Source organism: Dermacentor andersoni, chromosome 1 (assembly GCF_023375885.2).
Source record: "Dermacentor andersoni chromosome 1, qqDerAnde1_hic_scaffold, whole genome shotgun sequence".
Classification (NCBI taxonomy): Eukaryota; Metazoa; Arthropoda; class Arachnida; order Ixodida; family Ixodidae; genus Dermacentor; species Dermacentor andersoni.
In genome coordinates, this window is record NC_092814.1 from 296,643,665 (window position 1) to 296,664,153 (window position 20,489).

General features: G+C 41.6%; 1 protein-coding gene across 1 annotated transcript in view; it reads right to left on the bottom strand.

The window, feature by feature from the left end:
• LOC126548571 (carnitine O-acetyltransferase-like) overlaps positions 1-20,489 on the bottom strand; it is a 53,232-nt gene that overhangs the window by 2,783 nt on the left and 29,960 nt on the right. Inside the window, exons 8-13 of the mRNA XM_050196803.3 lie at positions 17,038-17,210; positions 10,989-11,089; positions 10,448-10,570; positions 9,285-9,407; positions 5,818-6,016; positions 4,253-4,390 (exon numbers count right to left, since the gene is read on the bottom strand). Coding sequence (XP_050052760.1) covers positions 4,253-4,390; positions 5,818-6,016; positions 9,285-9,407; positions 10,448-10,570; positions 10,989-11,089; positions 17,038-17,210 — 857 coding nt within the window. The remainder of the gene's footprint in view (positions 1-4,252; positions 4,391-5,817; positions 6,017-9,284; positions 9,408-10,447; positions 10,571-10,988; positions 11,090-17,037; positions 17,211-20,489) is intronic.

The following is a 20,489-nucleotide window of genomic DNA, read 5'->3' on the forward strand; positions in this document are numbered from 1 at the left end:
CTCTGCAACTGCAGCTTATGTAACGATAATGTTTACCGGGAAACATTGGTGGCGAACGTTATGCGCAAAGGCAAGCTTTCTGGTAGAAATGTGGCCTCTTGCATGGGCTGATCCCGGAGGTAGTGCACAGTCACGCCAAAAAATTACATCATTTTTAGGTTTCTGTTATTGTGTCATACTTTTAATACCTAAGTTTAAAATAAAAGGAATTTGCTGTAGGTGTCTTGTTTCATGACATTTGTTTGTGCGCTGTCGTCCTCAAAATTCCAAGGAATAACTTAGTCGAGAATGTAAGACAAGATATGAGCAACTTTAGTGACAGAATGGTGTGGCAATATAACCTACATATACTGCATGTCATAGCAAGGTATGGCATATACATATGCATATATATACTATATATATACACAGAAATTTTTGCTCACAGAGAACTCCGTTGACGCCAGTGCCGACACCGGATATTCTGCGACACGGGGCCCTTAAAGAGGGCATGACACAGTCACCCAACATTTTGCAGTTTTCCACAAGAAATTGTAGTAGAGGGTCTATTATGGCTATACACGCGTAAAAACTGGGCGGTAAAAGCACACTTCTGTCCAAAATATGAGCCAGAAAGGCGGTGGTGGTCCCGGGTTCAAGTCCTGGACCAGAATAAATTTTTCTTCAACTGTGGGGCTTTTCTTTCGAGGAACCCGCATGGGTTTCCTTTGTAGCAATTGCTACGATTCAGTGGATGTCTCATTTTCCCTTTATTAGCTATTAATCAGCCATGCATTGGGTCTCCTGTTAGGCTCCAAGGCCTTAGAGAATCCATTATAAATTTCAAGACAAGCAGCACTGAACACGCATCAAGGAATGGTGATCACAAGTCCTTTCTGTTCAGTGTTTGTCATTCTATTACACTGCTTCTGGCAGATAGAGATATACCAAGCCAGATCATGCTTGAGCAACCTCAAATTCATGAAAGCATAGTACCTTATACAACAGCTAATTAAAATGGCTCCCATTCATAATAACTGGAAAATAAATGCATTTCTACAGAATACCCCTGTGACACATAAACATAGATGTCCTAGGAGAGGACTTATAAGGAAGAACTCAATGTGCTAAATTTGTACTATAATAAAGAGCAGCTATAGATGCTGTTCAATTAGTGCTATACTAACCCAGCTTATACTACGATACATATTGGTGATCAACCATGTTGCCAAACATTATCAGCTAGCCGCTGCTTTGCTATACTACATGCTTTACGAAAGCATCACTTGAGAAGCAACACAATTGTTTGCATTTCCATATGAACTTACTGTCCATCAATTCAATCGATTCATCACATTGCCGACTTTGCACTACAAACATTAGCACCTTTAGTTGTGTTAGACCTACTGAACTGACTAAAGTGCTATCTGCATAACTGTACATGAGATTTGGAGTGGCTGTTTCAGTCGGCAACCACTGAAAAGCACTGTCTAAACTTCCATACCCAGCTTTTGCACTGTACTTATGGGCTGTGTCTGATGTTACCAGATAACGCTGTTGGTATCTCCCGAGGTTCTGCATTTGTTGCCATTTATGCATTGCAATGATTTAACACTGCATTTATGATCTTGGCATCCGTGACAGGGACAATAACGGGAAAAGCTGCGCCTGCGAACACGAACAAGCTGAAGTCATCTTCGGAGGGTACACTCCGATCATTTCATGCACACTTCTGCATAGGTCATTGCACCCCTGTGGATCATCTTCTGGTTACTCCTAAAGTATGCGTGCTTGGGAAAACCCTGCATGTGCAAATCAGTTGGCAATCTTTGTCAACAACAGCTCTTTCCCTGAATGACAGAGCAAATGAATAGCACTGAGATCTATGCTTTATGCCTTTAACATCGTAGGCAACAAGCATCCATTGCAGAAAGCGTTTGTGGCAAAGCTTATGTTTAGCTTCAATTACACATTGATCTGGCTGGAGAATCGAGGTAGTGTTGGCAGGAAAAAATTTAGATGTTATTTTCAATATTTTCATGGCATGGACAGTTATCAATAACAAGAACACATTTTGCTGTTCATACTCAAACCTTCGGTTGAAGAGGCACATATAATCTTTAAAGAGAGTTGCCGTCATCCAAGCTCGTCTTCTATTAAATTCCCTGCAGGACACGGATTTGGCCTCCACATGGTGACCTTAGGAGTGACTATGTGTAGTTGTGAGGTCTGTGTGTGTTTTATGTGATATATATATTTTAAGTGTCGCTACGGTGGAGCAATTGCCGGCAGCTACTGCAAGACTAATCCCACCAGTAGCCTACAACCACTCAACTTAACTCAACTCCAAGCTCGTTTGTTACTGCTGTAGATGCAGTCTTTCAGCATCGTTGCATTCCGAAAGCACCACAGATTCTCCGCTTTTCCTAATATCAGCAACAGCAGCCTGTCTTCACTGGTAGTATTTGAGCTGAATAACACTGTGACGTGCTTTTTACTTTGTTTTTCTCCAGCTGAGGAACCATCCGCTGTCATGTAGGTGCGGTTTGGCAAAGCTTGTAACAAAGTGCTGCTTCACCAAGGTTGCCAAGTGCCTGTGTCTGTACACTTCTCAACCAAGATGCTCAGACGGCGCTCTTGCCAAGAATCCACAGTGTCACTATCAACAGCTCTGCTTTTCCCAAAAATCAACTTGGAAGACACGCCATGTTGCTTTTTAAATCTCTCAACCAACTGTTGCTACACTTGAACTCTGGCTTGCTCGTCTGCAAGGCCATCACCGCTGCCTGCTTTTGCACCCAGTGCTTGCTTACTTACAGGCAAGTTGGTGCTTCTAGCATTCTCAACCACTCGATAAGGGCAGCTTTGACTTCAGGGTGCTTTTAATCACGGATGCATCTCCTCTTTGTTGAGAAGCTCGTCTCAAACTGGTCCAGCACAGCTTGCTTGTTTTTAATTATGGTGGACAATGTTCATAGGAGAATGACGAAACTATTTGCAATTTCCTACTTCCTCTAGTTGCCATTTTCCACTGCACGAATCAAGCGGACCTCCTGCTCAACCTTGCATGACCCTTACGTGAGGATCTCGGTGAAGCCATAACATGCATGGGAAACCATAGAATGCCCAACTGAACCACCCGCAGATTTCTCGACAGAAAGGCCACACAAGATGAAAAACAGTGTACCCACACTGCGCGCCAGACATTCGCCAAAGCTGCCGAAGCTGAACAGGCCTAAAGCGTCTATATCTCAATATAGCGTGCCACACACGCCCACACTGGAGCAATGACTTCCGTGGCACATGCGCACAGCCCGACAATGAAAGCAAGACACTCACCAAAGCTGCAAAAGCTGCCAAAACTGAACACGCCTAAAGTCTCGACATTATCCGCCACGCACCCGCAGTGGCGCAGCAACTATCGTGGCGCAAAAGGAGCAAACGCTCCAACTGACGGGTGCACACCACTCTGTCTGCATCATTTGTGAGGAAGGGAACATGCACAGGTCCAGGCTACCACTCAAATGCCTCAAGCATCCTAACTTTTGTTGGTTCACTCGTGGTACTCAGCAAAGCCCACTGCCTGTAGTCTTCAAGTATTCTAGTCTAAAATGCATGAATTTGGGTCGAGACCATGTGACACTGCGATTAAAGTGATAATTCGAATAAAGTGACTTCGTTGTAACGAGGGATTTACTGTACTTGTTAGTTTCACTCTCCTGAACAAAAAAGATACGCACTGGTAAATTCAGAAAAGTGTAGTTCTTTCACAGGCAAGACCAAGCTCAACTACCAACACGGTGTACTTACACATCAGTAAAGTGGAAAGTTGGGCTAGTTCGAACCAGCAAGGTATGATGTGTACTTACACATGCTGCCCCATGTGATGAAGCAAGATTTTGGCATCGATAACAAAAGTGGCCCATAGGTCTTTTTTGTGCATTAAGAAAAATAAACTGCTTTAAATGTAGCACACGACATGTTTGCTTTAACAGCTTCTCATTTCTTTTTTCAAGGAAGATCCTGGAACTTTTTCGCCAATTCTTTCTCCCCCTCTCCCGCCACCCTTTTTTTAGATCTCTTCCTATCACATGAGCATGTTTGAGAGCCTCTACTTATTCAAGTCAAACATAGGCATTAGATTCTGGGCCCATTACATTGAACAATTTGTCAAAATAGTAACATGCAGCAGAATGGTTTAAGGCACGAAATTTCTTAGGGGAAATTCTGGCACTAAACTGAAGCATCTAATAAATTTAATAAAACAACTCACCTGACTAGATGAAATTTTGAACTCAGTGCTGATGTTGTACGCTGGATCTTTGTATATTTCAGGCATGGGAATTTCATTTTCAATGGCAATAAGTTTCAAACCAAGCAACAGCCGGTCCACACCATGTCCATTAATAGCCTTGATGAGAATATATGAGAAAAATGCTAAATTTCAAGCCAGAACTTGAAAAAAATTCATGATCCTTAGTAATGTTGTAAGCATAAAAACAAACAGGATAACTCATTACCATACTGCACCTTTTCCTAAATTCAGAATTCTTAGTATAGCTAATAAATGTATGTGAAACAATGCTTCTGGTTCCTTCTCTTCACTCGTTGCACATTCTAACAGCTTAATATATTGAAGTCCCAAAGAAACAGCTTTGCTACGAGGGATGCTGCAGGCATGAATGCAGAGATAAAGGAAATAATGTGCAGAACTAAAAAAAAACAGACTAAAAGACAGGACATGCAGTAATTAAAAATTTATTCTAAATTTCATGACTGAATATATACATGTGCTATACGAAACGGTGCATGAGTCAAGACTTTTATATGTCTCCTTTTTATTTCTCTCATACACCACACATACACAAAAAGAAAAAAAGCTATAAAAATTTCTTCATCTGCCCTACAATAGTAGGCAAACTTGGGCAAGTTGGTGGAAGTTCATATTTGACAAGCAGCAGCGCGAAGTAGGTAAAGACGAAGAAGAGATCACAACATATGCGTTGTGTTGTGATCCTCTTTTTTTCTTGCTTGTCTAGTTGGCGCTGCTGTTTGTCAAATACATCATCTGCCCTACATTATGCCAGCAAATCTTTCTTTGTAAGGTAAAAAAAAAACTCACGGTTGTTAAGGCAATTAATGGGCATCTTTTAAATTAAAAAATGCCTGTAAAAGTTCTCGTCGCATATTATTGCCATTCTTTATTACCGTGTTAACTTCCTAAAAGTGTGGCCCACAGCACAGGCAGTGCAGTGGTAAATGCATGCCTTCCTATATTACCAATGAACAAATCATGCTCCAGCGTGCACTTATCTTATGCACAGGCCAGCTTGGTTCATGCATTTATTTCCACATGTCAGTGGAACTTCCTAGACAACTTCCATGACACAGGTGACATAGTACTTTGTAAGCTTCTTCTAACAGTAACATCTTCTGCATTGGCTGCTCAAAATTTGAGGACAGAGTGCACAAGTATCACAAATGCTAAAAGCACCACTGGCACTGTATCCGTCACTTCTTTGCCGTCTGTCACTTTTCATTGCATAAGCTGAAAAAAAGAATCATGATCAGATAGAGGATGCCAATGCTGCTTTTAGAACCTGTAAATCTTGCATGCCTCTGTCCCTGGATTACTGGTAGCCAACACAAGGAAAAGTGCTACAAGAATTCTAAAGAACTTGCACATACTTATAAGCAACCCTGAGCCTTCCGATTACACGACCCCTCCCGCACCAACCAGTGCACACAGGAGGAAGCTGAAGTGATTAACATACAATAAAGTATGTCTTGCTGTGCAAAAAAAGTCTGATCAGTTCATTAAGACGTGCACATTCTTACCAAATTTGTATAGTCCTTGTGGTTCTGAACAGCTTTCCGTAGACTCTCTACCTTTTCTGAAAGTTTGGTCTGACTATTTTCAAAAGCCTTGCAAAAAGCCAAGCTTTCACTTGAAGTTGAGCGGATGGTCTCAGTCCGCCCGTGAATAAACTTCCGTGTGGAAGCACTCTCGTATGTTGCACCGGGTGCCTTGTAAATCCTGTTAGGAAGCACATGAAGCAAGTTAAAAAAAAATTAAATTTCATAGGCATTACATAGCAGGCTCACAACGAGCAATTTCTGGTTATGATTTCTGTTAGTTCTACAATTATCAATACTCTAGTTAGCCTGCTACGTTTTTCACATGTTACAAATGTGCCTGTCTTGCATGGCCATTTTCATACTTTACTAAGCCCATCAGTTTTTAGGCTGCTCCCTTTGCTAGGACAAAATTGAACTCATAGCAATGAGTAGTCTTAAAGGCCTAACTACATAAAGGGACCATCAGTCAATATTTAAGATGGCCTCTCATACTTTTTTTTTTTGCTCTTTTTCCTTTTTGCAGTGCAAAGAAAAACTTATAAACGGTATTCAGACCCACGTGGATTACTTATAAAGGCACAGAAAAAATTCTTGGAAATAATTTTTTTATCTGTGAACTCTCAGTTTCACAGACAATGTTCTGTAGGAATGAAAGGAAAGCTACAGGGGAGGAGCTTCTGTACATGTGTTACTGCACCAAGTATTCCGGCTCTGTTTGACAGCACTTTTGGGTTCTTTCAACCATGGGCATAGCCGTGGCGAGGGGAGTTAAACCTCACCCCCCCCCCAAAAAAACATTCTTCAATTTATATCACTTTAACAAATGAGCCATTTAATTCAGCTTATTTATAACTTCATTTTAATGCATTTGTTTCATCTTCAGCAGTATTAAAAATAGACACAACAGAATAAATTAGAAATTTTCAATGTTTCAGCAAGTCTCGATGCATCCCCAAATATGGACACCATGCTTTTCAAAAATATTTCAGGCATGGAAACAAAATGACAATTCCATCTGCAGTGCATTTGGTAAACACTCAGCCATACAAGAAATCTGCTTGACACAAATCGTTATCATTGAAAAAAATGCAAAACATGACACCTGAGCCCCAACTAGTGCCATAAGCAATGACCCAGGTGTGCATCTTCCATTTTTTTTCTAACACATATTGTGTATATAGTTAAATCTCGATATAACAAAGTCGGTAAAATTGGCACTTTACTTTGTTATATTGAAATTTAGTTATATTATAATTCGACCTTTTGTGCAAATAAGTACAGTCGCTGACGGATTTCTCCTACACGGAAAGAGCCGTAAATATTTCCAAGTTATCAGGCAATCATAATAAAAAAAATTGCAATTAGAAAAAAATTATTTTGTTGAATTAGACAGTCGGCGACCAAATAGATAGTTTAATGCCGTGTTGACGATTCTTTCACATTAGTGGTATGATACAAAGCAAAGCCTTCAACACTTTCATGTCCACTCCACTGACGCGGTTGGACACGCTATCATGACAGGCAGAAGAGAGCGAACACTGAGATAACATGACCTCCAGCACATAAATGACCAGGAAGACAAAGAACATGGCTTGCCCATACTTTGCGCCCACCGCAGATTACCTCCAAGATAAGGTGGGTGAGCCGCGTACATGCTCGGTCACACTGACAACCACGGGCAGCCACAGCCAGGCTAAAAGGAGATGCATGCTCATCTGCACCCATTCCCCCCCATTTAGCACACACTTTAGGTGCAAAGAGTGGAGAAGCAAGGATGGGGACGTGGCAGAAATGAGATGCGAATGGTAGGGAAAAAAAACTATGTTCCACAAAATAAAATGTTCTTCCCTCTTTATTTTTTTTTCTTGAGCACATGAAAAATTAGCCAAAAATTCAAACCTCCAAAAAGTAACAACATGAAATTTAAACAAAATTTTGTGCAGTTGTGCAAAGAGGGGACCGAAAGGTGGAACTGAAACCACGTAGTTGATCGACACAGTTTATGTGTTTTGTTTGTTTATATGTTTGGGTCTTGAAACGCTTGCAGTGTGTTTGCAGAAAATTTGTTTTTACGTCACATTGAGTGCAGCAGATCTGTTTAATCTTGTATTTCTAGTCAAGCAAACAAATTATATTGACAATATGTTCATATTATTTACCTGTATAGCATGCAGAATCACCCTGCTACATATGTTTGTAGTGGACAGCGTGAATCTTAGTTTACTTCCAAGTTCTCTCGTAAAATAAAAAATGTTCTTTTCAGACCATCCCAAATGTCCACGCCATGCCAATTTCGTATTTCTACACCAGACCCTGCACTCATATTCTGTCTGCTCTCCTGGGGCAAGGTCAACCAAGCAAGATACATGTACATGGGGAAGCACACATGCGTACATTCTCTACATGGTGCTTGAAGAGGATATGTTTCTTTTTCTTGATTATTTTCTTGCTTGTTTCTATCTTTTACATTACTACCGGAATTCACATCATTATTTTGCTAAATATTGCATTTCCTCAAGTGGTCTACTAGGCAAGTATTGATGATCTCATGCAAATTACAATTCCTGCCAGCCTTAGTGTACTGTGGGTTGCCCAACATGTCCTACTCAAACCTGTCATGAAGAGAAGTGATATCTGTATTCACTGGTTAGAAAATGGTTTATAATCCCCCAATATTTGGCTCAAGAGACCTCTCTGAAATATAGGTTAACATCAGCTGCCACTTCCGTTTCCTTAAACTGATTTTCCTCTTTGTGCACTAGGCACTCCAAATGCTACTATATGCCACCCCATCTGAAGCGTATAATTAGGAAAAACACCAGAAGAACAGAAGAATCTGATGTTACACCTCTGCTCTGTTGCTGAGGCGAAACTAACCAAATCCAACCGTCTCATCATGGAGCCTTGTTCAACAGTTTTCTGCAGTTCAATGTTAACTGGGTCGTCTGAGTGCAATAGCAGAAGACAACTGTCTGGAAAGTATTGTCTGATATCTGGAGACCAGCTGAAGTACAGTGAAAAGCAAAATACTTAATTGCATACATAAGCACTTTCTTTAACAATGCTGCCTCTTGACAACAACATTTTACCGGAAGAAAATGGGTTTAGCCTGAACAGAATAAATAGGGAATTCATTCTCTATTTATTCAGGCACTGTATGGCAGCATGACAGCACCAACACGCACAAAAAAAAAAATTCTTCTCGTGTTATAACACAAATTGAGCGTGATAGTACCTCAACATGCAAGCAAAGAGCACTTATCCGATAATGCCACTTTCTCACCAGGCAAGTGCAGAAACTAAATAAAAATTAACCAAGTGTATCATGAGACATTTAAAAAGTAAGTGTAACCATTTAATTTTCAGTCGCTGAAAGCATTGTCTATATATATAGACACATTACACTGGATATTTTCTGTCATCAAGCGATTCACTTCAATACTCACTTGTAGTATGCTAGCTGCATTGCCATCTGGACATAGCTGTCTGGACTTAGCTTGCAAGACTTGATAAATTCCTTTCCGTATCCTTTAAACTTGTAGATGAAGAGGTCTAGGTCTGCCGTGAGCCTGCAAGCAAATTCCCTGGCATGCACTTCACAGATCTTACATAAAAATGTGCATGTATATGTATATATCAAACGTATATATATATATATATATGTATATATATATACATATATATATATATATATATATATATAAAACAAGTATATATCAAACGAGAATACTTTGATTGAAAATTTACATCCAACAGAAGAAATGTATGCATGCCTATATCAAGTTCAGTCCACCAAGCACATCACATGTGAAACCCTCCATGGGGTGTGCTTTTCCACAAGTCTTTCACTGAACTAGCAATACCTTGAGTGACCACAATCGCTCCTTGCAAACAGAGGCTTGCTCTAGAGGCTGACCTTCCTCATTTACGTATGGCATTGCAGCAAGTTATTGATGAATACTTCCATTACTGCAAATGCACAATGGCTGGCACAGCATCGTTACAAACTTTACCAGTTTCTTTCGTTAATATTTTGTTTCTGTCCAGTTTTTTAGCAGTCTGTGGAAGCCATATGTGTTCAGTGTGCTTTGAGCACCTATAGCGATCCTTCATCGATATATAAGTGTCATATCGTAGCATACAGGAGTACACTGTGTGTGCAGTGCACAATGCGCACAGCTTGCGCACAATGCGCACAGCTTTTTGGCGTCAGTTGGTCACACATCAGCATGACACATGTCTCCTCCATATCTTAAACCACAGTGCGGTGCACATGCTGACTGCTGTCACATATTCAGGACAATAAGACAAGTGTACCGACACTGAGCTCGATCCAGGTGTTTGCCGGAACTGAAGGCAATAGTCTTGAAAAACAGCAGTCAGTCTGCTACAACCATGGAAGCTTGTCGGAAATTGGCAGACACATGACTTACATGTTACGTGAATATATCTTTGTGAACCAAGTTATCAATGCATTGAAACGTTCTGTGATTTCCTCTGAATTCGATACATACCTTTATTCTGTCTGTATGCAAGAGAACTGAGTAAGCAAAAATAAAGATGAAACATCAGTTTTGTTGCATGGTATTGCATAGGAAATTATACCAACCTAGAAAGTGAGGAACGTGCTTTCTCGATGTCATCTGTGGTGTCTGGGGACACAACAAATTCAAGCTTCTTGGGAATTTTGTCAGCTGTTTTACCAGACGATGGACAACCCTGCTTCTTGTCACTGCAAGGTTCAATTATAAAATCAAACTGCTATAGATAACGTTATGTAGCAAATATTTACACCAAATCAAAGCCAGGCTAAAATTTATTCATGTAAAGTATTATACAATACTTCACTGTCATGCAATTCTAGTAATAAAATTTGGTTAGTCATTTAGATAAGACGAAACCAACCATAACAAATGCACGGCTTGACAAAAACAAATTGATAGGTGCTAGACACAGAAGACACTCATATCATTAAAGTGCAAAAATGGAACTACATAGTCTTGTTTCACGAATGCTGTGGAAGTATGTCCCCAGCAAAAGGAGCTCAGAATTGGGCAACTAGTGCCAGCATGCCAGCCTAAAGTGCATGCCAAGAGCTCTACAGTTCCTACACAAGCTTCTGGCTGATGAGATATGTGGACAGCACATACATGTACTTGTAGCAATGATCCACCAGCACTGCCACGGGAGGACCTTCTGAGGGGCTGTGCTCATAAAGCATCCCTGTGTAGCCATCTTCTCCGACAATCAGCTATAAAAAGAGAATTTTTTGTTTGTTGCAGCAAAATGCAAGAATGCACGCATGTAGAAAAGCTTATCAAACACAGGCAAGGCTTCAAAAGTGGTCGCCCTGTAATTAAATGACCTGCATAATGCTTTCTTAAAACAGTCCCGACATGAACTCTTCGGGTACCCTTATTTTTTACCTTCAATCTTTGCCTGGGCCTATTAACTCATTAGTTATGCCACTGAATAAGAAGAAAGAAAAGAAAATAAAATAATAAATAAGCCTTGGGGAATACATGGGATGCAATATAGGCAGGACACAGCACTGATCCTGTGTCCTGATATCTCTTTAGAACAAGACATATATATACCCAAAAACATTTTTTAAATGTTAATTTTCCATTATTCTGCAGAACCTTTTTCGGCGATAGGGGGAGCACCCATAATCCACCATTCATAATAATAAAGCTAAGGGCACAACCAAATTTTATCCCCGAGTGTGATGTCACATGGCTGCTGCCATGAGTACACAAGGCAACCAGGGCTTCTGACGGTACAACATGCATGTGGCACATCGCATGAGTTTTTGTCTGCCACCTGTGAACATAAAAGTGCCAACTGCGGTAGCTCAGTGCATACGGCACTCTGTAGCTGAGCACAAGGTGGCAGGTCCAATTCCTAACCTCCACGGCCACATTCTAATGGAAACCAAATGCAAAAACGCTCCAGTGCCAAGCGCTGGGTACATGTTAAAGGGGTCCTGACACACTTTTTATCGATGGAGAGAAATGCATGTGAAGTTAAAATAGGCTATCTCAGAAATACTTTGCCGCAAGAAGTATGTAAATGCGTTCAGCAGAAGCAGAGTTATTGGCAATCAAACACCCTCTTCGCTGTGCTCCTGTTCCTTCTTCAATGCCTTACACTGCGAAGGCTACGGTGGAGCGAGGCATGCCCACAAAGCTCCACCTTCTAAATGTCACCGTGGCTCACAGTTCAAATTTGCTTTTGGATGTCAACGTAGGTGCCACTACTTCCGATTTTGGCGTCTATGATGCACCAAACGTAAACCAAACATGGTTGTCTTCAGTGAGCCACAGTGTGCTTATCATGGAGGAAGGAAAAACTTAAGAGAGAGCATTAATTCATGCAGCCAGCCTTGGCAGGCGAACACTCTATGAATCCCATACATTTTGCTCAGTGGTGGCCCAACACGTGACCTATTGCGTCAAGATCACGGAGCCAAAAATCAAGATTTGCCAAGATATTTGGTTCCCAGTAGCTGTGCCAGTAGTTTTTATTCAGTGTGCGTTCGTTCAGCTGCCTTGCCGTGGCTCTGCCTGCAGAGCAGGAACACTAAAACCAACTGTGCACTTTGACATGTGATCACGTGTTGGGTCACCAGGTTTGGCTTCAATCGCGTTGCGCGATGCTTCCTCCTAACATTTTCCTTCCACCGTGGCACTTAGCCAGTGGACAATGGCGGCACACCGCGGCAGCCACGGTATCTACGATACATAGAAGACCACAGCTACATGGAACTGTAGTGCATATGCAGAGGGTTTTCTTTGTGCATGACAGGGCTTAAGTGTGTGATCGTGCTCATATATATGCTGCAGTCTGAGCATGCTACGTGGTGCAGATCAGCTTTGTCCTTCATTAGCTGGACCAAAAGGTAGTCGCATTTGCACATTTTTGAAGCGCTATCAATTAGTCTGCGAATGCGTCTAACCAGGAGCAGCCAGGAGTGAGCACACGCTGGCAAGCAGGCATGTGATCTAACCTTAAGTTTCACATGGTTCGAGGCTAGTTCAGCATTCAAAACTAGCAGCAATTAGCGAGACCCGCCAGCTACGACACAAATAAGAAGGGTGGCCTTAGTTTAATTCCTATGCAGGCGGCCGCGACTGAGTGTACGTGAGCCGAAGAGAGTCGGCTTCTTCAGGAAGTACATAATTATTACCGAAACTTGAAAGCAAATTTTCCCTTACTTGAGCCTGTTTATTGAACTTCGTCAATAAATATAACAGTAACAGTAGGAAGAAGCACACTGATCCAAACACCCTTCTTGACTGACGTCAACTATAGGCCAATAGCAGCCCACGTACAGGAATCCGCTTTATTACAAAATAAAGCGCCCAGAAGAGAATGAGGAGTAGGCTTCTGTTGAAATGAATGTGTTTGAGAGAAAGGTGACTTTGTACTCCACTTGCGAGTTCCACGCACTGCATACAACAGCAAAACTTGGCTGAGATGTTCACACCAGCGCATGGTGTCTGCGGACCATGTTTTTCACCAAGCCCGAGAGGTGGTTCACGACTCCTTTAAGGAAGCCCAGGTAGCCAAATTGGTCTGGAGCCCTCTACTACAGTCTGTTGCATAGGCCTTGTTTTGTTTTGGGACATTAAGCCCCATCAATTCGCATAACCATGAAAACTGCAACAGAAAGCTATGTAGGGTTGCACATGTTTGCCAAGTCCTGTTTGTCATCCCACTGATACCTCTACCCACCAGTTTTTTCATAATGTACTTTATTGGTACTCTTGCATGTTCATAATTATGAATTATATAACAGTGAATGTAAACTTAATGTCAATCAAATGCTTTGGTAGTACAATACAGTCAAAAGTCAGATTTTTTTGGAGACTCCAGGGGTCACGAAACATCAGAAAAAGCAAGCAGTCTGAAAAAATGAATGCACACATTTTACTGCCCCCAAGGGCTCAAATCGCCAAAGACCGGTCCGAAACAGCTCTGAAGGCCTGCCAGTACACTTACTAGGCATACCAGGGCTCGTAACATGACAGCAGACAGCGGGTACATGTATGTGTAACTAAGGGCGACATACTGTGCCCTGTGACAGCGGCCCCTTTTCACTCTTGGTATGTTTCAACACAATACATCGCGTACGCTTCGTCGCTTAGCACCATAGTATAAAAAAATTACCTGTATACATATCTACGCAGTTATACACAGTATCAAAAAATGACACAGTATAACAATGACCACAGGTAAATAAAATGACCTATTCATTCACTATGTGCATATTCTAATTAACTTTTCATTAAATTATTTTTATGATAGCGCACACTTTTTAACTCCTGTATTAATGCTTCATTCATTATACATGTAATACCATATGTACCGTATTTTCTGGTGTATAAGTCGTGGTTTTCTTCTGAAATTTTCATTGGTGCGTCTTATCCACCAGTGCGACTTATGTATGGAATAAATCCGGTTCGTGGCAGCTGCGAGTGGTCCGCGCTTGGAAAGGTGTCTCTGTGCTGCGCTATGTCTGCGCACATTAAAAGACACAGCTCTATGGTCTAAATGAATCCGAAGCTCACCGCTACAGTGTCCCTCATAGCCCATCTGTCGCTTCGGGACGTTAAACCAAACAATTTGCCACTTTTCCTAGTCAAAAACATGACGATGATGACGTGCCACAACCACGCACCACCTTCTGTCACACACAGTAACTACATCTCAGAAGAAATTCAAAGTAACATCAAATTGGCTTGCAAAAAACGAAATGCCATGACACCTTCATTGCACGAATCGTTGCAGAGTGCTTCACGTGCGTAGCATCTGTCGTGTCATATTTCTTGCTAACCATGACGCTGCCTGCAAGCCGAAAAAGTTACAATGCAAGATTCAAGCCGTGTGCAGTTGCTTTTGCACAAGAACGTGGAAACCGGGCAGCAGGAACGTAGTTTGAGGTTAGTGAGAAAATTATATGCGACTGGTGCAAAGCCACCAGCGTGCTCCAGACAATGAAATCGACTAAGAAGGCCAACCGCGGCAAGAAAGCATGCTGGCCAGAGCTTGAGGATCGTCTGCCCGCGTGGGTACTCGAGCAACGAGCTGCACTGTAGAGCAACGAGTCTACAGTGCAGCTCCATCTCAAGGCGAAGACCCTTGGAACAGAGACGAATACTGCTGGATTTACTGGCGGTCCGTCGTGGTGTTTTTGCTTCATGCGGCGTAATAAGTTGGTGATGCGAGCGCGGACAACGATATGCCAGAAGCTCTTCGACAACTTTCAGGAACAAATGGAGAACTTCAGTGTGTTTGTCAAAGAAGAAATTGCGACCAAGGACATCTATGCGAGCCACATCGTAAACATGGACAAAGTCCTGCTTACGTTTGATATTCTCCTTGGGAGGAACGTCGCCAAGAAAGGGGAAAAAACTATAATGGTGAGGACAACTGGCCATGAAAAATCACACTTCACTGTAGTTTTCGCCTGCTTCGCGGACGGTACGAAGCTGCCGCCCATGTTAATTTTTAAGTGGAAGACGCTGCCAAAAGAATCCTTTCCTGCCGCTGTGGTGGTACAGGCCAGTGTCAAAGGATGGATGGATGAAGATATGATGAGTCTATGGCTCGACCAATGTTTTTCGCGTCGACCTGACGGATTTTTTCACATTAAGGAGGGAATGCTTGTGATGGACAGTATGCAGGCACACATCACGGATTCCATAAAAAGGAAGATTAGTGCGAAGAACTGTGTCCCAGTGGTGATACCAGGCAGCATGACGAAGATGCTGCAGCCGCTGGACATTTCTGTGAACCACAGTTTCAAAGCAATGCTGCGACGCTTCTGAGAGTCATGCATGTCTGAGGGTGACCACAGCTTTACAAACACAGGATGCACGAGATGCGCGATGTTTGGAGAGGTGGCCAAATGGGTCTCCGATGCTTGGAACTCCATTTCTACAAAAACCGTTGTAGCTGGGTTCTCAAAGGCCGGACTGATCCTGTTAGTGAGTGGTGACGATGTTGGCAAAGAAGACATCAATAATTCTGAGAACGACAGTGATGCGCAGGCGGAACTCTCACTTGAAGTTGCTGAATTATTTCTTAGCGACTCGGAGGAAGAAGGCTTCGATGGTTTTGCCTAAACGCCATCTGTAAGTACATGCCATCTGTGTGTATCAATATAAACCATTTTTGAAAAATTTGTTTTATCTAGACACCGGTGCATCTTACACACCGGTGCAACTTATCTATGTATTTTTTTTTTTTTTTTGCAAGAACTGCCGTTTTGAGGGGGGTGTGACTTATACAAAGGTGCGACTTATGGACAGGAAAATATGGTACTTCTTAAGTTATTGTATGCGGAACAAAACCTTTTTGTAATTACTCCAAACTATTATATCTGACATGTTCAACCATTTTACACTTGTGTAATATGCGTATTATATGTATGCCCTTCCTGCTAAAATCCGCGTTGGGATTGACAGTATGTCTGAAATAAAAATATTGCAGCAAAGCTGACTTTAGTATGAAACGCTTGTTCCTTGCCGATCTTTCCACGCTTCAAAGCCATCGGCGAGGATGACAAAGGCGGAATTGACGTCATTTTTGACAGCGGTGAATTCATTCAATGAACAAAATGGCACCAAGCAGCAGGAAGGTTAGGCCCACCAATGGCAGCCACAGCTGCTAGCGATTCGGCATGCAAATCGCTGGTTCGAGGCTGTGAGATAATAAAAATAGCAGCGGTAGTAGCTTCGATTAATGCCGTTTCGGAGCTGCAGTCACGGCAAAAAGTTTGGAAAATCATCGGACGACGCAGGGCTCAGCGTCCAAAATTTCAGACCTGTGCGGTATGTGGCGGTGCCGCGAAGGCATTCGAATTATTGTGGATCTCTGAAAAATCTTCCGTTGCCTGTACCAACAGAACAAAGTCCTAACATGATTTCCACTAACCAACAGACTGCATACAGAGAAAGCAGTCATAAAAAATTTAAATAAAAAACAAATATCTCAAGTAGCACCCACTTTAGGACTGAAACATTATACTACTACAAGTTTGCTACAAAGTTTGCAACAAAAGGGCTCTAATGTTAACATGCAATATACTGCAGCATGAACAGTAAGGAATAGTCTTAACACACATGCTGTCAAATTTGAATAGCTTTTTCTTTAATTGGGGTGTTCTGTCTTAAATAAGAAAAGTGCAAGTACCTGTACAGTTTTATCGCACCAGCGATTGGCAGCATTTTCCCCATTTCTGCCTCCAAGAAGCATTTGATAAGCACAGGCCACTTCATATGGCTCCTTAGCCTTTAGTTTTTGATCAAGACAGACCACGAGGATGGCTTTCTTAATGGAGTCCACAGATTCTGCATTGTGAGGATCTACAGCAAAAGGCAAAGCAAGGGCCAAGCTCAAAATTCACTCATAACAAATAAAAACTTCACATTAACATATATGAAAATGTCGTTAACACCAACAGACTTTCATTCACATACCATTGGCCTAACCTGTACACCAACAACATATGAAATACCAGTTGTTCCACCGGCAAATGTTTCTTGATTAAAAAAAAAACAGGGATTAGAGACAAAGAGATAACTTCTGCTGACCTAAAATTCACAGCACCAGCAGATGCCAGAAATTGCATGATAGCTCTTCAGTTGAAATTCACTAAATAACTAATTATTGACTTCAGCACAAATGTTGGAAATGCAGATATCAAACTGGTCTGTGCTCAAGGCACATCTTTGAGGTAAGAAGCCTGAGACCACTAGTTTTAAAATATTCATCCCCAAATTTGCATCAAAATACACTGACGCTCCACTCCAACAAAGGCTCCTTTGAACAAATGTGGCACAAATCCACATTAACACCAATGTACTATCTCACTGTGGATTTTAGAAATGGATATCTCAAAACTAGTGCTGTTGCCAGGTCTCTTACTAAGCAGACAAGTCTTAAAGGGGCCCTGAGACCATTTTATACCAGCCAAATTCGGCAGCGAAACGTGTTCCTTGTGTTATCCCGAGCTGAATACAAAAGGAATTACAAAAATTGACGCAGCCAAACAAAATTTATTCACCTTACAAATTCAACATAAAAGCAGACAACACAAAGAGGCATACCCTTTTGCATTTTGCTCACCCAGCGAGGACTTAGGCTGCTTCCAATCAAAATGCAGCTTAAATCCCGTGGTACCAGAAGTTTTCTCCCATTGTGACTTTCCCTTCGTAGTCTCGCTCGATATGGTGGCACCATCTAGTTAAGGTGCCTGCAAACGCACCTTCTCACGCACAGTAAATTTTATAAATAGCCATTGGATATTTGTCAAATTTACACAGAATGATCTTTGCACACTGTTCATAAATAGGAGCAATATGCTAATGCTCATTTTTGCATAATATTGCAAGTGTAGTCCGTTGGACAGCACACCTAGTTTCAGTTGCAAACAAAATTAATTTGTACTGCACAAATGTGTGCCCTCTTCACAGTTTTAAAAAGCATAAAACACATTTTCATTTTTAAAGTCATCGTTGTATATATAGCATAAACACGTAGGATTCATGCCCAACCAATCAAAATGAACAGCATAAGTCACATGCCTTTGCGTCCCCCATCCGCTGCCGAAAATTGTTGATTTATAACACTGCAGTCAGCGTGGAAAATGATTTCAGAATGATATCAAATGCTCAGATTTCGGCATTTTCACTGCCGCTGGAGGCATTGCCAAGTACTATAGCAAGCAAACGTGAAATAAAAACGTGCATAATTTGAAGTGCAGGGCTTCTTTAGGAATTGACTGGCTTCAATTCACGTATAGCAATACTTACACTTACATCAATATTTAAATAGTTCTAGTGAAATTTAGTTGAGGCTGCATTGGCAATTATCATACAATATGAAGTGTCTAGTGCAGCAATTAATTTGGGCCAGCTATGTAGTATATCCTTTTGTTTTTTTATCACAGTAGTCGTCATTGAAACCCTCCACATGTTAACAGCCCTTCTTTTTCTCCGGTGATAGTAAAGTAAATAATTGCATCATGAATAATCATGAATACTTCACCACAAAAACTAGCCAACAACTTCACAAATTTCTTGTTTGTAATACTTAAAGGGTCCCTGAAATGGTTTTTGTTGTATGCCACGACATAGAGAGTTTCTCACAAGGAATGCTTTCTCACAGGAGTTTTCTGTCAGCATGCTATAATAAAACAAGCACAAGTGGTTAAGCATTACCTTTCTCCCAAGCCGCGGTGTTCCCCCTCAACTTTTACACCGGGCAGCCATCGCTATGCCCTGCCTCTTTCATGCAGAGACGCAAGTGTTGTCACCTTCCAGTTGATTTGAACCGAGTGTGTTCCCACGTCCCTAGCACTTTTTCGGACCTTCATGACAAACTTCACGCAGCGGATGGAAATGTGGCAGCAGCACGACGCATGATGTTCACTGGCTTATACTACATGAAAAAAAAAAGGCAGACAACACAGGGCATTCCCCATACTGCTGAGAGCGTATATCCAATGCACAGACTACAAAGTAGCTGTTTACAGTATTATTTTGGCTTGATAATAACCTAATAACATGTAAACATACACATACATTTACGACTGTCTCCATATCATGCTTGTAAGATTTCTTTGTAGCCATCAGCGGTAAAAACAAGCACTGCGACAGTTAGGCTAGAGCTGCCACTAACTTATGAATGTGGTGAAATAAGCTATTTATAATGTTTCATCTACTCTAGAAAAAAAAGGAATTAGGAAAAGAAAAGTAACCAACATTGCGAATTGAACCCACACTTGTAGAGTGGGAGGCAGAGACTGTACTACTGCACTAGTCTGCAATGCAATACTGCAATCACATTGCAAGATGGCGGCTTTCTGGCATGCGTTTTGACACGTTGTAAGGCACATTCAATTGCCTTCACAACTTTTCTTTCCAAGTCTTGGCTTATTAGAATATTTTTCTGCAACTATTCTAGGCAAATTATGCAAAAAAGCTGGCTCTCTGACAAATGCTGATCCTGCAGTTGCTGCTAAACATGCCTTTCTTTTCAAAACTGCAGGTGATTGCTGTGTTGACCAAGGAGGTCGGCGTTGACATTCACATACAGCAATTGCGTCTTCTATAGCGTGCCATCACTGTAGTTTACTCCCTGCACACACCTGCAGTGCAACATGAGCGTAATACAACAATGGTACCATTCATGTTCCTGCTGCCAAAGACATTGCTGCACCTATTTTCATTAGAACCCCTCCATGCCCATTGGCTGCTATCACCACAGTTGTAGCAGATGATCTGCATACTTAGGCAGAAGTGGGCCATTGGTTTGAAGAAATGAATTTAGGTATATTTATTTCATTCATGTATTCATTTTTTAGGGCATGCGAATTTCTATACATACGCATGCTATTAAGATAAGCTTCATAAAGTGATACGTTTCTAGCATTCTCAATGACATTGCATGGGTAGCCAATCAGATAGGTTGCCCCAACTGACATAATGCTCCCCCGCTACGTAGCAGGTGATGGGGCTGCTTAAAACTCAGGGAAGCAGCACCACTGCGATCACTAGCGATGCAAGTTTTTAACATATTGTAATAAATTACACGCTTCATGGAGCGCTCTTAAATCTGCCTCTCAATGTTCAGAAAGACCT